At 40.5% G+C, this 14,337-nt stretch overlaps 1 protein-coding gene across 3 annotated transcripts in view; it reads right to left on the bottom strand.

Moving 5' to 3' along the window:
• Positions 1 to 776: 776 nt before the first annotated feature.
• aga (aspartylglucosaminidase) overlaps positions 777 to 14,337 on the bottom strand; it is a 30,308-nt gene continuing 16,747 nt past the window's right edge. For 2 of the 3 annotated variants that reach the window (XM_067982525.1, XM_067982524.1), the window contains exons 8-9: positions 13,274 to 13,407; positions 777 to 2,422 (exon numbers count right to left, since the gene is read on the bottom strand). In XM_067982525.1, coding sequence (XP_067838626.1) covers positions 2,328 to 2,422; positions 13,274 to 13,407 — 229 coding nt within the window. In that variant the 3' untranslated portion in view covers positions 777 to 2,327. Of the gene's footprint in view, positions 2,423 to 11,922; positions 12,007 to 13,273; positions 13,408 to 14,337 lie in introns of all 3 variants that reach the window. The other variant, XM_067982526.1, reaches the window with a different exon arrangement.

Here is a 14,337-nt window from a genome sequence, read left to right on the forward strand (position 1 = left end):
TTAGCGTCGCCGTTATTTCATGAGCAATTTCCAGGCCATTGTCTTTATTACTTTGGTATCAAGACACAAAAGGTTTTCCTCTGTGACGAATGCTTGTAGCTGGTTAAGAAGTTTATTCAGTTTCTCTGCTCTTAAAGCTATAAAAGAACTGAAGCTAAAGGCCAGAAAGAGATCATTTCCATAATGGGACAGCAGAACCGTGTGAATTTCTAAGAAAAGGAAACTTTATCGAATGAATTATGTGGTTTTCTCTTTTCTCTGCTGCCACCCTGTCCCTCTTATAGAACAGGTGGCAGCCTTGGCTTGGTGGCAGCACTCTCGCCTGAGTCAGATGATCGGGGGTTCAAATCCCCCACCAGAGACCTGAGCACAAAATCCAGGCTGATACTTAAGTGCTGAGGGAGTGCCGTCTTTCGAATGAGACATATAACTGCCAAGTCAGGTGGACGTAAAAGATCCCACAGCACTATTTAAAAAAGGAGCAGGGGAGTTCTCCCCGGTGTTCTGGCCAATACTTAACCCTCAACCAACATCACTAAAACAGATGATCTGGCCATGATCACATTCCTGTTTGTGGGACCTTGCTCTGCACAAATTTGCAGCATTTCCTACAATAGTGACAACACTTCAAAAGTACTTAATTGGCTGTAAAGTGCTTTGGGACATTGTGAGGGACACTATATAAATGCAAGTCTTCTAATATATGTGGGGTGGAGGGAGTTTCAAAGAATGGGAAGATTGCAATGAAGATGAGCAGTCACAGAAGGAGAACAAAATGAGATTAGCATCTTTAGTTTGCATTGTCAGGACTTGTATAAATGTTCACAAACAAAATTGTCCTCCACAAAAATTGTAAAATAGTTTTGCCAAAACAGCAGTTATATACAAATAATTCTGATTTAATAAAAATTCTCTCCATTATTTTCTGCTGATTTTTGATTTTGTTTTAAGTATCAAGGGCTAAAGTTACACTGCTGGTAACATTGACATGGGGAAAAACGACAGCGCTTTGCAAAAGCATATTCATATGTGGTAAATGGAGAACTGCTTAACTGCAGCTTAATAATTGAGAACAGTTGACAAGCCACAAGTTAAATGGAAAATTAGCATAATACCAGTTCCAAAGGTGCAGTGTAATATCCACCGCACACTGGCAGCTGCAATACAATAGCACTTAAATGTTACAACTTTAACTATGTTAATTCCACTGCTAGTGGCCAGTTCAGCAATATTTCTGCATAACTATCCCAGTGCTTGCTATTTAAACAAAATGATAAAACATAAGAAAACCTTATTAAGGGTGCTGTTTTACTGCAACTATTCGTCTCCAACCCATATCTGTAATATGCAATGTGCGGATGCAAGTCACACTTCTGATTGAACTGCTCGCTAAGTTCTCTCTCTACTGCTTTGAATGTATACCCAGGGCTCCGCTCAGCAGCTGGCTAATTTTTATTAATGTGAATAATGGAGTGTTCTTTTAAAACATTGAAACAGTTGCTTCAGTGAACTCCCAGGCACTTGTGAAATGTAGCTTTGGACTGGGCTGCATTGATAGTGCACCCAGTACGATTCAAAGCAGCACGAGATTCTTTTGCCAGGAGACGGTCTTGCATCTCTCAGTTTAGTGCACTAAGGAATCAGGAGGTTGACCTGACTCTTTAGTGGTACTATCACCACCATGTCGCTGCAGATCTGAAACCGTGGGTTTTATGTTCAGGTTTAAACAACATATTTTTTTTCAGACTCCCCCAAGAAGCTGTGGATGTTGGGTCAATTGAAATTTAAGTCTTGAGGTCATCAGATTTTTGTTAGGTAAGGGAATCAAGGGATGTGGATCAAAGGCCTGAGTTGAGATACAGATCAGCCATTATCTGACTGAATGGCACAACAGGCAAGAGGGGCTGAATGGCCTACTGTTCCTATAAGATCTCGTGTTTACAAACATACCCACGAGTGGCTGCTACTAATACAACTTTAGGGGTTTCTATTTACTTACTGGATTTTGTAAAGGTTTGATATATCTTACAAAAGATTAAATGGAGTTGAGGTACAGATCAACCATGATCTAATTGAATGGCCCACTCCTGTTCCTATGTACATACACAAAATGTAAATGTTTACAGTGCACCTCTGAAACCTTGAACTTAATCTGCAAGTATCAATTGACAGATATGGCTCAATTTCCAAAGCATCATAACAATATTCTGTACTAAATTTAGATTACAGCTGAATTTGTTAGTTGACATTTAGATTCACAATTGAGTGTAAATGGTTTGAATTCCACAAGCCGTTAAAGTCTTTAAAAATGGTGCATCACAGCAGCTTTAAATGCAGTCTACTATATGTTCCGAGGCCATCAAGTGATTGTGAACCATAAAATGAAACTGATCAAGCCCTGGAGCTTCACTGCATGCAGCACCTAGAAAAAAAACAATAATTTCAGGAAAACACAGTTGCAGTTAATGTAACACATCAGAAATAGGCTTGTTATTTTTAACCACCTAGTAATTCTTATTAAATGTTTCTAATGGTTTTGAGTGGTACATAATTCTAAGTGAATTAGATTGAATGGATAATATTATTTTAAGTTAGAAGTCAATTTTTAAGTATTTGTACAGTTGAATGTAGCGGCTGAAGAGGTTCCCCCCACCATCACTTAAACCATTTTCAAGAGTGTTTTTGTCTTCCTTTTAGTGAGCAACTATATATTATTGATTTCTGACTAACATGCATGAGGCAATAATGAGCTTTCTCAAACTGGCTCCAATGTAACATTGCCTGAAATTTAAAAGTAGCAATGTATATCAAGATGAAAAGCTGCTGCCCCTTGATAATCAATAATACTGATTATTAGCCATGAAAGTTGTATTATGTGAATAAGTTATAAAGCTTACTGATGAGACAATAAGCACAGTATGCAGTAGAATAGTATATATACTCTGTGCAATTGCTTTGATAATCCATCTGGTTCAGCTTTTATTTGTACCAGATAATCACTGTCTAATGTCAAAGTTCAATTTTCTCTCCACCTGGGCAAACATCATTTGTTAAGAAATTTCATTGGTAAGAAGATAGAGAATTGCATAAAGCAGCTGTTTCAAAAGTAAGCTTTATTTTGCAGTACCTATTAAACAACGTGGTTATGGTCGACAGTGATAACCTGATCCTAGACCTGCTTTTTCTGCCTGTCCTGATCAAAATCAATCAGGGCTTTCTATTATCCAGTAACCCCCACTGGAATCAGCACATGTAAACATTGAGTGAGAACATAACTGGGCTCCGTTATAATGCTCTTCACTGTCAAATATATAGATTCACTCATAAAGAAAGGCCAGTTGGACAAAATGCTGGAGAACTTTAAAAAAAAATATTCTCAGCACCTGGGTGACACTGGCAAGGCTGTATTTACTGTCCATCCCTAGTTGCTCTAAGAAGGTGGTGCTGGCACTTCTTGAGCTGCTGTAGTCCAAGGTGATAGTGCTCTCACTGTTGATGCCTGTGGATCTGTAACCCAGCCATAGTAACCCTTCAGCAGAGGAGGGGAGAATGCAGTGGTGCAGGTACTGCCTGGGATGATTGGAAATGACCTGAACAAATCTTAATACCCATGCACAAACTCAACGTAGTATTCAATCCAGCCAACTTCCCCTGCCTCCTCACCATTTAAATTGCATAGCTCAGGACCAATGGAGTGGGATATTCTCACATCTTGCAAAGTTGCAAATCTTAGTCTACATGTGACTGTACAGCAACTTTATAGTAAATCTGGTGCAAGGAAAAAAGGTTTTGGAGAAACCTCACTTTTAGAGATCAGTGAGTCCTCCTCTATACTCAAGTCTTGATATGCTAACCTTACAAGACCCATGAGAGTTGGAAGCTCAACACAGATATGATGTAATAAGGGCTAAGTAGTGATATGCTGTAAGTAATGGCACTGTCTTAGTATAACACCTTTTTGGATATCACTGTTGTAAAATTAAATTCTCAACATATCCTGCAAATACAAGGACAAGTAAGTTACAACCTGACTGTTCAGATTGTCTTTTGTTGCACATTTAAGAGTCACAGTCTGTGTTGACAGCTTGGATCAAGACTCTATGATCTCTTGGGGGGGACCTACCAACTTATGCATCCGCAACCCAGAATGTAGTTTTCTAGCCTATTGGTTCATAATGCACTAAGAGAATTGGTTGAAGGAGGCTGTGGATTTGAAATCTAAGATTTATAAACTGGGTAGTTCCTGAGCAGAACACAAGGAAGGCCATGTAAACACGTTACAGTACTTTCTATTGCCACTATGGGATTCAGTGATATTGATATGTCACACCTCAATGCCCTCTCAGGTGGCAGGAGGGTGGGAAATTTGAAGTATTATTTCACTATAGAGTAGATCAATACTTAAGCTAGAGCCACCCAAAATTGTGTTTGAAAATACGGCTTTGTGATTTGCTGAACACTGCCTGTTTCAGGTGATACCCTCATAAATCAATGCCTTTAGGGCATCTTCAGTGGCAATGTAGCATTCAGCTTCAGCAGTCAGTCTCTCCACACACATACAAATAGGATATAGTGCCCATGTGCAGAAAGGGAAAAAAGGTAGGGTTGCAGTCACTAAATCTTAATGTATGCTAAGGTCTCTTCCCTAGTAGCTATAGTTCATGCTTTGTTCTGGACCACAGTACTGTTCTCTAGAAGAGATATACCTAGGTTAACTCTGTGCAAAAACCCTTAACTGCAAAGTCACAATTTGCTTCAGTTTTTTTTTAAGTTTCTGAAAATTAGTGCTAGAAAAAGGTGGTAGGTCTCCCTGCCCCAGTAAAACTATATACTAAAAAAAATTCTAATGGAAGGTTGAACAGAGCAAAACTTCTACAGCTGCATAGAATAGTCAGGTGACATCATTGTTGGTTTTGTGACTGGGTTATTTAGATTTTAACTCAAGTGCTAAGAGAATCAGAAATGCTGTGTTCTTTTCTTAACCCATTAATGAAAATGGTGAGAAAAATGTCCAAGAACATTTAATCCAGGTTGATAAAAAATTCTAAATCCAGAATATCATGCAGCCAATGTACCATTCTCTGGCAATACCTCTATTAATCTGAGTCCAGCATCTACTTCATTCTTTTGACAAAACCTTCTTGTTACAAAATGTCACCTTGATCAAAATATAGTTGATTTGATATTCAGATCCCAAATACTCTATCCTGTGGTGTTGCCATAGTGCATTAACGCACAAACATGTGGGTTTGTAACAAATTCCCAACAGATAGTGAATAGCATGAGATAGTTAATCAGAGAGCCAGCATGGATTTGTGAAAGATAGGTCATGCCTGACAAACCTGATTGAATTTTTTGAAGAGGTGACTAAAATAGTGGACAGGGGAATGTCAATGGATGTTATTTATATGGACTTCCAGAAGGCATTTGATAAGGTCCCACATAAGAGACTGTTAGCTAAGATAGAAGCCCATGGAATAGAGGGAAAAAGTATGGACTTGGTTAGGAAGTTGGCTGAGCGAAAGGCGACAGAAGGGATAATGGGTAGGTACTCACATTGGCAGGATGTGACTAGTGGAGTCCCGCAGGGATCTGTCTTGGGGCTTCAATTATTCACAATATTTATTAACGACTTAGATGAAGGCATAGAAAGTCTCATATCTAAGTTTGCCGATGACCAAGATTGGTGGCATTGTAAGCAATATAGATGAAAACATAAAATTACAAAGCGATATTGATAGATTAGGTGAATGGAATTCAATGTAGACAAATGTGAGGTTATCCAATTTGGATCAAGAAAGGATAGAACAGGGTACTTTCTAAAATGGTAAAAAGTTAAAAACAGTGGATGTCCAAAGGGACCTAGGGGTTCAGGTACATAGATCATTGAAGTGTCATGAACAGGTGCAGAAAATAATCAATAAGGCTAATTGAATGCTGGCCTTTATATCTAGAGGACTAGAATACAAGGGGGCAGAAGTTATGCTGCAGCTGTACAAAACCCTGGTTTTACCGCACCTGGAGTACTGAGCAGTTCTGGGCACCGTACCTTCGGCAGGACATATTGGCCTTGGAGGGAGTGCAGCGTAGGTTTACTAGAATGATACCTGGATTTCAAGGGTTAAGTTACGAGGAGAGATTACACAAATTCTCTGGAGTTTAAGGTTAAGGGGTGATCTGATTGAAGTTTAAGATATTAAGGGGAACGGATAGGGCGGATAGACAGAAATTATTTCCACTGGTTGGGGATTCTAGGAGTAGGGGGCACAGTCTAAAAATTAGAGCCAGACCTTTCAGGAGTGAGATTAGAAAACATTTCTACACAAACGGCAATTGATACTAGCTCAATTGCTAAATTTAAATCTGAGACAGAGCTTTTTGGCAACCAAAAGGTATTAAGGGATATGGGCCAAAGGCAGGTATATGGAGTTAGATCACAGATCAGCCATGATCTTATCAAATGGCGGAGCAGGCACGAGGGGCCTACTCCTGTTCCTATCTTTCCTAAAACGAATTCAGGCAGCCATTCAAACTGTTTCTTTTCCAGCAGGTTTTCTTGTAAGGTATTTATTTGTGTTTCAATCTTATACAGTGAAAATACTTTGTAAAAGAACCACAGTAGATTTTCAGCATTTTATTGAAAAAATATTACAGTACACCAAAAAAGGTGAAACTTAACATTCCTTTATGTAGAGCTACATGTGCTCAATTATGCCTCCTTCCTTTCAGTATCATATTTCAGATTACCAGTGGGATTAGGGAAGTGAATAGAAATACAGTAGAGTACACCACATTTGGTATGTGCTCCTGTATAGCCAATTCAATTCACTCCACATATCAAGAAACAGCTGAGTGCACTGGATATAGCAAAGGCGATGGGCCCTGACAACATCCCAGCTGTAATGTTGAAGACCCGTGCTCCAGAACTAGCCGTGCCTCTAGCTAAGCTGTTCCAGTACAGCTACAACACTGGCATCTACCTGACAAAGTGGAAAATTGCACAGGTATGTCTTGTCCATAAAAAGCATGACAAATTCCAATCCAGCCAATTATCAACCCATCACTCTACCCTCAAATCATTACCAAAAAGTGATGGAAGGTGTTGTCGACAGTGCTATCAAGCGGCACTTGCTCACTGATGCTCAGTTTGGGTTTCGCCAGGACCACTTGGCTCCAGACCTCAATTCAGCCTTGGTCCAAACATGGACAAAAGAGCTGAATTCCAGAGGTGAGTGTGACTGCCCTTGACCTCAAGGCAGCATTTGACCAAGTGTGGCATCAAGGAGCCCTAGTAAAATTGAAGTCAATGGGAATCAGGGGGAAAAAACTCTCCAGTGGCTGGAGTCATACCTAGCACAAAGGAAGATGGTAGTGGTTGTTGGAGGCCAAGCATCTCAGCCCCAGGGCATTGCTGCAGGAGTTCCTCAGGGCAGAGTCCTTGGCCCAACCATCTTCAGCTTCTTCATCAATGACCTTCCCCCTATCACAAGGTCAGAAATGGGGATGTTTGCAGTGTTCAGTTCCATTCGCAACCCCTCAGATAATGAAGCAGTCCATGCCCGCACGCAGCAAGACCTGGAAAACATCCAGGCTTGGGCAGTTAAGTGGCAAGCAACATTCGTGCCAGGCAATGACCATCTCCAACAAGAGAGAGTCTAACGCAAGAAATAGGAGCAGGAGTAGGGCATATGGCCCCTCAAGCCTGCTCTGCCATTCAATAAGATCATGGCTGATCTTCAACTTCAACTCCACTTTCCTGCCCGATCCAGATATCCCTCGATTCCCCTAGAGTCCAAAAATTTAATCTTTCTTAGCCTTGAATATGCTCAATGACTCAGCATCCACAGCCCTCTTGCATAGAGAATTCCAAATATTCACAACCTTCTGAGTGAAGAAATTCCTCCTCATCTGTCGTAAATGTCCTGCGACTATGCCCTCTAGTTCTAGACTCTCATGCAGGGGAAACAGCCTCTCAGCATTTAACCTGTCAAGCCCTCTCAGAATCTTGTACGTTTCAATGAGATCACCTCTCATTCTTCTAAACTCCAGAGAGCATAGGCCCATTCGACTCAACCTCTCCTCATTAGAACAACCCTCTCATCCCAGGAATTAATCTAGTGAACCTTCGTTGCACCACCTCTAAAGGCAAGTATATCCTCCCTTAGATAAGGAGACCAAAACTGTACGCAGTACTCCGGGTGAGGGCTCACCAAAGCCCTTTACAACAGTAAGACTTCCTTACTCTTGAACTCCAACCCCCTTGCAATAAAAGGCCAATATGCTATTTGCCTTCCTAATTACTTGCTGTACCTGCATGCTAACATTTTGTGTTTCTTGTACTAGGACACCTAAATCTCTGAGCACCAACATTTAAACAGTTTCTCACCATTTAAAAAATATTCTATTTTTCTATTCTTCATACCAAAGTGAATAACCTCACAATTCCCCACATTATACTCCATCTGCCACCTTCTTGCCCACTCACTTAACCTGTCTACATTTCTTTGCAGACTGTGTCCTCCTCACAGCTTACATTCATAGCTTTGTATCGTCAGCAAACTTGGATACACTATCCTCGGTCCCTTCATCCAAGTCATTAATATAGATTGTAAATAGCTGAGGCCCAAGCACTGATCATAGAAGTACCCCACTAGTTACAGCCTGCCAACCTGAAAATGACCAGTTTATCCCTACTCTGTTTTCTGTTAACCAATCCCCTATCATGCTAATATGTTAACCTCCAACCCCATGAGCCCCTATCTTGCATCACAACCTTTTATGTGGCACCTTATCAAATGCCTTTTGAAAATCTAAAAGATACTACATCCACTGGTTCCCCTTTATCTGCGCTGCTAGTTACAGCCTCAAAAAACTAATAAAATTTGTCAAACATGATTTTCCCCTCATAGAACATCATGATATGATTCAGCAGACTCAACATGGTTTTAAGTGCCCTGTTACCACTTCCTTAATAGTGGATTCCAGCAATTTCCCGACGACTAATGTCAGGCTAATTGGCCTGTAATTCCATTTTCTCTCTTCCTCCTTTCTTGAATAGCGGTGTTACATTTGCTACCATCCAATCCGCTGGGACTGTTCTAGAATCTAGAGAAGTTTGCAAGATCATAACCAAAGCATCCACTATCTCTGTAGCCACCCCTTGGATGTAGGCAGTCAGGTCTAGGGGATTTATCGGCTTTTAGTCCCATTAGTTTCTCAAGTACTTTTTCTCCACTGATAATTACTTTAAGTTCCTCACTCAGAACACCTTTGTTCCCCACTATTTCTGCTATGCTTTTTGTGTCTTCTACACTGAAGACAGATACAAAATATTTGTTTAAACGCATCTGCTATTTCCTGATTCCCCATTATAATTTCCCCTATCTCAGCCTTTAGGGACCAACGTTTACTTTTGCTACTCTCTTCCTTTTTACATACTTGTAGAAGCTCTTACAATCATGGGAACACCACCACCTGCATGTTCCCCTCCAAGTCACACACCATCCCGACTTGGAAATATATCGCCGTTCCTTCATTGTCGCTGGGTCAAAATCCTGGAACTCCCTTCCTAACAGCACTGTGGGAGAACAGTCACCACACGAACTGCAGCGGTTCAAGGCGGCGGCTCACCACCACCTTCAAGGGAAATTAGGGATGGGCAATAAATGCTGGCCTCGCCATCCAGTGAACGAATAAAAAAAAAATCAGTTTTTATATTTATTGCTAGTTTACTTTCATATTCTATTTTTTCCCTTATCAATTTTTTGGTCATCCTTTGCTGGTTTCTAAAACTCTCCCAATCTTCAGGCTTACTACTCTTCTTGGCAACATTATAGGCCTCTTCTTTTAATCACTTTTCCCGTAGAGTTTTTATTTCTCAATGGAATGTATATTGAAATATTTCTTTAAATGTTTGCCATTGCTTTTCAACCACCATACACTTTAATTTAATTTCCCAATCTACCTTAGCCAACCCTCCCCTCATACCTATATAATTGGCTTTATTTAAGTTTAAAGACTCTAGTTCCTGACTTAAGTACATCACTCTCAAACGCAATGTGAAATTCTATCATATTATGATCACTCTTCCCCAGAGGATCCTTTACTGAGAGATTACTAATTAACCCTGTCTCATTACACAATACAAGATCTAAAGTAGTCTGTTCCCTGGTTGGTTCCATGACATATTGCTCTAGGAAACCATCTCAAATGCATTCCATGAACTCGTCCTCCAAGCTACCTTTGCCAATTTGATTTGCCCAGTCTGAAGAATAAAGTCCCCCACGATTACTGCATTACCTTTGTTACAAGCTCCTATTATTTCATGATTAATACTCTGTCCAATGGTATAGCTACTATTAGGGCCCTATAAACTACTCCCGCCAGTGTTTTCTGCTACTTGTTATTTCTTATTTCCACTCATAACCGCCTCCCCTTGACATTCAACAGCATTACCATCGCTGAATCCCCCATCAACATCCTGGGGGTCACCAGTGACCAGAAACTTAACAGGACCAGCCACACAAATGATACAAGAGCAGATCAGAGGCTGGGTATTCTGTGACTCACCTTCTGACTCCCCAAAGCCTTTCCATCATCTACAAAGCACAAGTCAGAAGTGTGTTGGAATACCCTCCCACTTGTCTGGATGAGTGCAGCTCCAACACTACAAGAAGCTTGACACCAACCAGGACAAAGTAGCCCGCTTGATTAGCGCCCCATCCACCACCCTAAACATTCACTCCCTCCACCACCGACGCACCGTGGCTGCAGTGTGTACCATTTACATGGTGCACTGCAGCAACACGCCAAGGCTTCTTCGATAGCACCTCCCAAACCCACAATCTCTACCACCTAGAAGGATAAGAGCAGCAGGCACATGAGAACACCATCATCCGCGCATTCCCCTCCAAGTCACGCACCATCCTGACTTGGAAATATATCACTGTTCCTTCATCACCACTAGGTCAAAATCCTGGAACTCCCCACCCAACAGCACTGTGGGAGAACCTTCACCGCATAGACTGCAGCTGTTCAAGGTGGTGGCTCACCACCACCTTCTCAAGGGAAGTTAGGGATGGGCAATAAATGCTGGCTTTGCCAGCGACACCCACATCCCATGAATGAATAATAAAAAAAATTGTCAGCTAAAACAATTCCTTTTGATTGGGGAATAGTTACACTCCAAAGTAGTCCAAACAATCTTAAATAGAAACCTTGATGAAACAGAAGTAGTTCCAAATGAAACAGATTTGCAAGTCTTTAGTGCAAATCCTAACAAATTTGTTATTTGGAAACAATTAGTACTAAATCAAGTAGCTTTAAGTTCTGTAACGCTCCTTAAATTCAATGCAGCATCTGCTCAGGTGGACGGAAAAGATCCCAAGGCACTATTCAAAGAGCAGGGGAGTTCTGTGTCCTAGCCAATATTTATCCCTCAAGCAGATGAAAAAAAACTTGCATTTATATAGTGCCTTTCATGACCTCAGGACATCCCAAAGCACTTTACAGCCAACGAAGTGCTTTTGAAGTGTAGTCAGTATGTTTGTACTGTAGGGAATCTGGTCATTTATCTCATTGTTGCTTATGGGATATTGCTGTTCGCAAATTGGTTGCTGCATTGTCCTACATCACAACAGTAACTACACTGCAAAAATACTTCATTGGCTGTAAAGCACTTTCGGACATCCTGAGGCTGTGAAAGGCACTATATAAATGCAAGTTCTTTCTTTACCCAATGTTAGTCATCAATGCAATTCATGCTAAAGTTCTGTAGAGCTAGCTGGTTTAGCAATTCTCTGCTGCCAACAGTAAATTAGTTGTAAACGTAGCAGCTTATAGTAAAGATATCCATGTAGATCAGTACAACCATTTATTTAATCAAACACCATGTAGTCCCAGATAACAAGGGTCAAAGCTTACCTTGCAAATTCTTTCAAAGTTGCTAAATCAGTTTCCAAGTCCAGATGTATACAACATTTCCTCCCCAAAAACAAGTTGCATTGCCTTAAAATAATTTATATTTAAAAATATTTTAAATATTAAATAGTCCCAATTTAATAGCTCTCAGCATTTATTCTCCAACATTTTTAACAGCATCATTTAAATCTTGTAATCAGAATTCAGTCCCCTTTTAACTTTAACCTTTGAATGAATCTTTCAAAACACTTATTGTTGTACAATCACTGGAATAAAAAGATTATCTCAACTATCTACCAACATGAAACACAAACAGTCTGGATGTAGAATGCCATTGGTCCCTTAACCTTCCAGAACATCAGCCTTTCCATTTTCTCACTAGGAACTAGCTTGTTCTTAAAAATGAGCCCAGAATCCAGACTCCAGATACCCTTTCTGCCTTGAACAGAGCTCTGTACTGCTTCAGTATGAAGTCAACTCATTTGGCAATATATCCCAACATCCTGTTCCAAACAATGTAGGCCAGAAAACAAGGCATGTGGTGAGTGTCAAGTCCACTAGCATCCTTAAGTGTCTCAACATCCCCTTTGGCACTTGGTACACGTAGCTCCTATTTTTACTGCCAATATATACTGCCTTGCATTGTCCATTGTGAATTTCATTGACCACTGTTCAACCCTATTGAGCCTTCTTTCGAAGATCCTGGCTGTCTCCAAGTCCATCCCAGACCCATGGGTACCCATTGAATACCCTGTCCCCATTTCGACCTAGATCCCCTTATGCTTACCCTTTATTTCCTTTCTATTAGCCAGCTATCAAGCCACGTCTTACCCTTTATATCCACTGATCTTATTTATAAAGAATCTCACAGGACTTTGAACAAAGGCCTTCTGGAAGTCCAGGTACTATGCCACCTGATCTCTCCCATCCACCATATCAATTTGTCATCGCCTCAAAAAGTCTATGATGTTAGTCATGCAAGATCTACTCCTGAGGTTTTGTAGGCCACCATTTAATTGTCTTGCGAACACCAAGAAAACATGAATTTACATCATTGTATATCTGGGTGTCAACGGTTTCACTGCACTTACGCACAGGCCAAACAGCAAATTTCAACTACAGTTAAAGTCAGTTAATCAAAATGTTCCTCTAGACATCATTGTAAAGAGGCTTGTAAACTGGACAAGTGTTGTAGTCTTTCACAATATGAATTTATTTTGTAGACATTCTGCTCGATATAGTTAAGTTCAAGAAAAGTTTACTCAAGGTTATTTATGTCCTGTATGGCTTTAGCTTTTCTCTCAAGAAACTGGTTTCAGGCATCTTATTAACAGGTTTTATTTTAAAGACTTACCATAACTCCCAGTTGTGTTGGCACAGATAAGTGCACCAAAAAACTTTGGGTAATATTTTTGAATTCTTGCAATAGCCTTCTGGCAAGCTGTTGTTGGGTCAACCCCTAATCTCATATATTCCACTGCTTGGTAGCTAATTTGAAAGGCAAAAACATCAAACTAAGATAATGCCCACATTGAAAACATACTTGAACAGCAAAATCACACATTCTGCAGCACAAGCTTACCAAGCATATTTAGTCTACAGTCAAGCACAAGACAAATTTCTATTAAAGCAGTAACATGGAGCCCATTATGATTATGAGAGCAGGCATTTGACTTGATCCCAGGCCACAAACGCTGCTTCTTTAGCATCAAAGCAGACTGGGTGATGTACAGTCCAATATCCCCAAGCCTTCTCTGGGAGCATGATTGAAATTGGAAACTTGTGTGGAGAATCCAAGGTGCAAACCCACTTCCTACCCTCCATAGTGCAACATATTGGGCTGGATCTTGCTGGAGTGGGACATGTCGCAGCATACACTGTTAGCTAGACTGTTTCCTGCATCCTTCAGCTCAAAATGTGTGTGCCGTAATTTGCTGGAAATGTGAGCTGATAACGGCGCGGTGAGGGCAACTGGGACCTTAGTGAATGGCAGGGCCAACAGTGTATCTCCTTAACCAATGAGATTTAAGGATCAAGAAAGAAACAGGAATGATGGAGAAGGAGGGTGAATTAGAATCAAATCAGATACAGAAAGAAAGATTGGATTAAGGAGATAGGAAGAGAGAGAAAGGGTAAGAGTTTTTTTTAAATTTGACATTTTTAAAATCACAAACAATTTACTACATGCAGGGATGAGATTGAACAGTTTAAAACTGTTCCCTTTCTGGGTTTGGCATTGCATTAACAATTATCATGTCGGTAAAAAGGTACTTACGCTGTAAGTTTCAGCCCTGACTTTCTGCAGCAAGTTTAATCGTGCAAATCCAATCAGTTCTTAAAAATAACGGGGAGGCTGTGGGCGAGATGCCCTGTGTGTGAAGCAAATGATGGAGCGGCATTAAATCGACCAGCAAGTCC

This window comes from Heptranchias perlo, chromosome 4 (assembly GCF_035084215.1).
Source record: "Heptranchias perlo isolate sHepPer1 chromosome 4, sHepPer1.hap1, whole genome shotgun sequence".
Classification (NCBI taxonomy): domain Eukaryota; kingdom Metazoa; phylum Chordata; class Chondrichthyes; order Hexanchiformes; family Hexanchidae; genus Heptranchias; species Heptranchias perlo.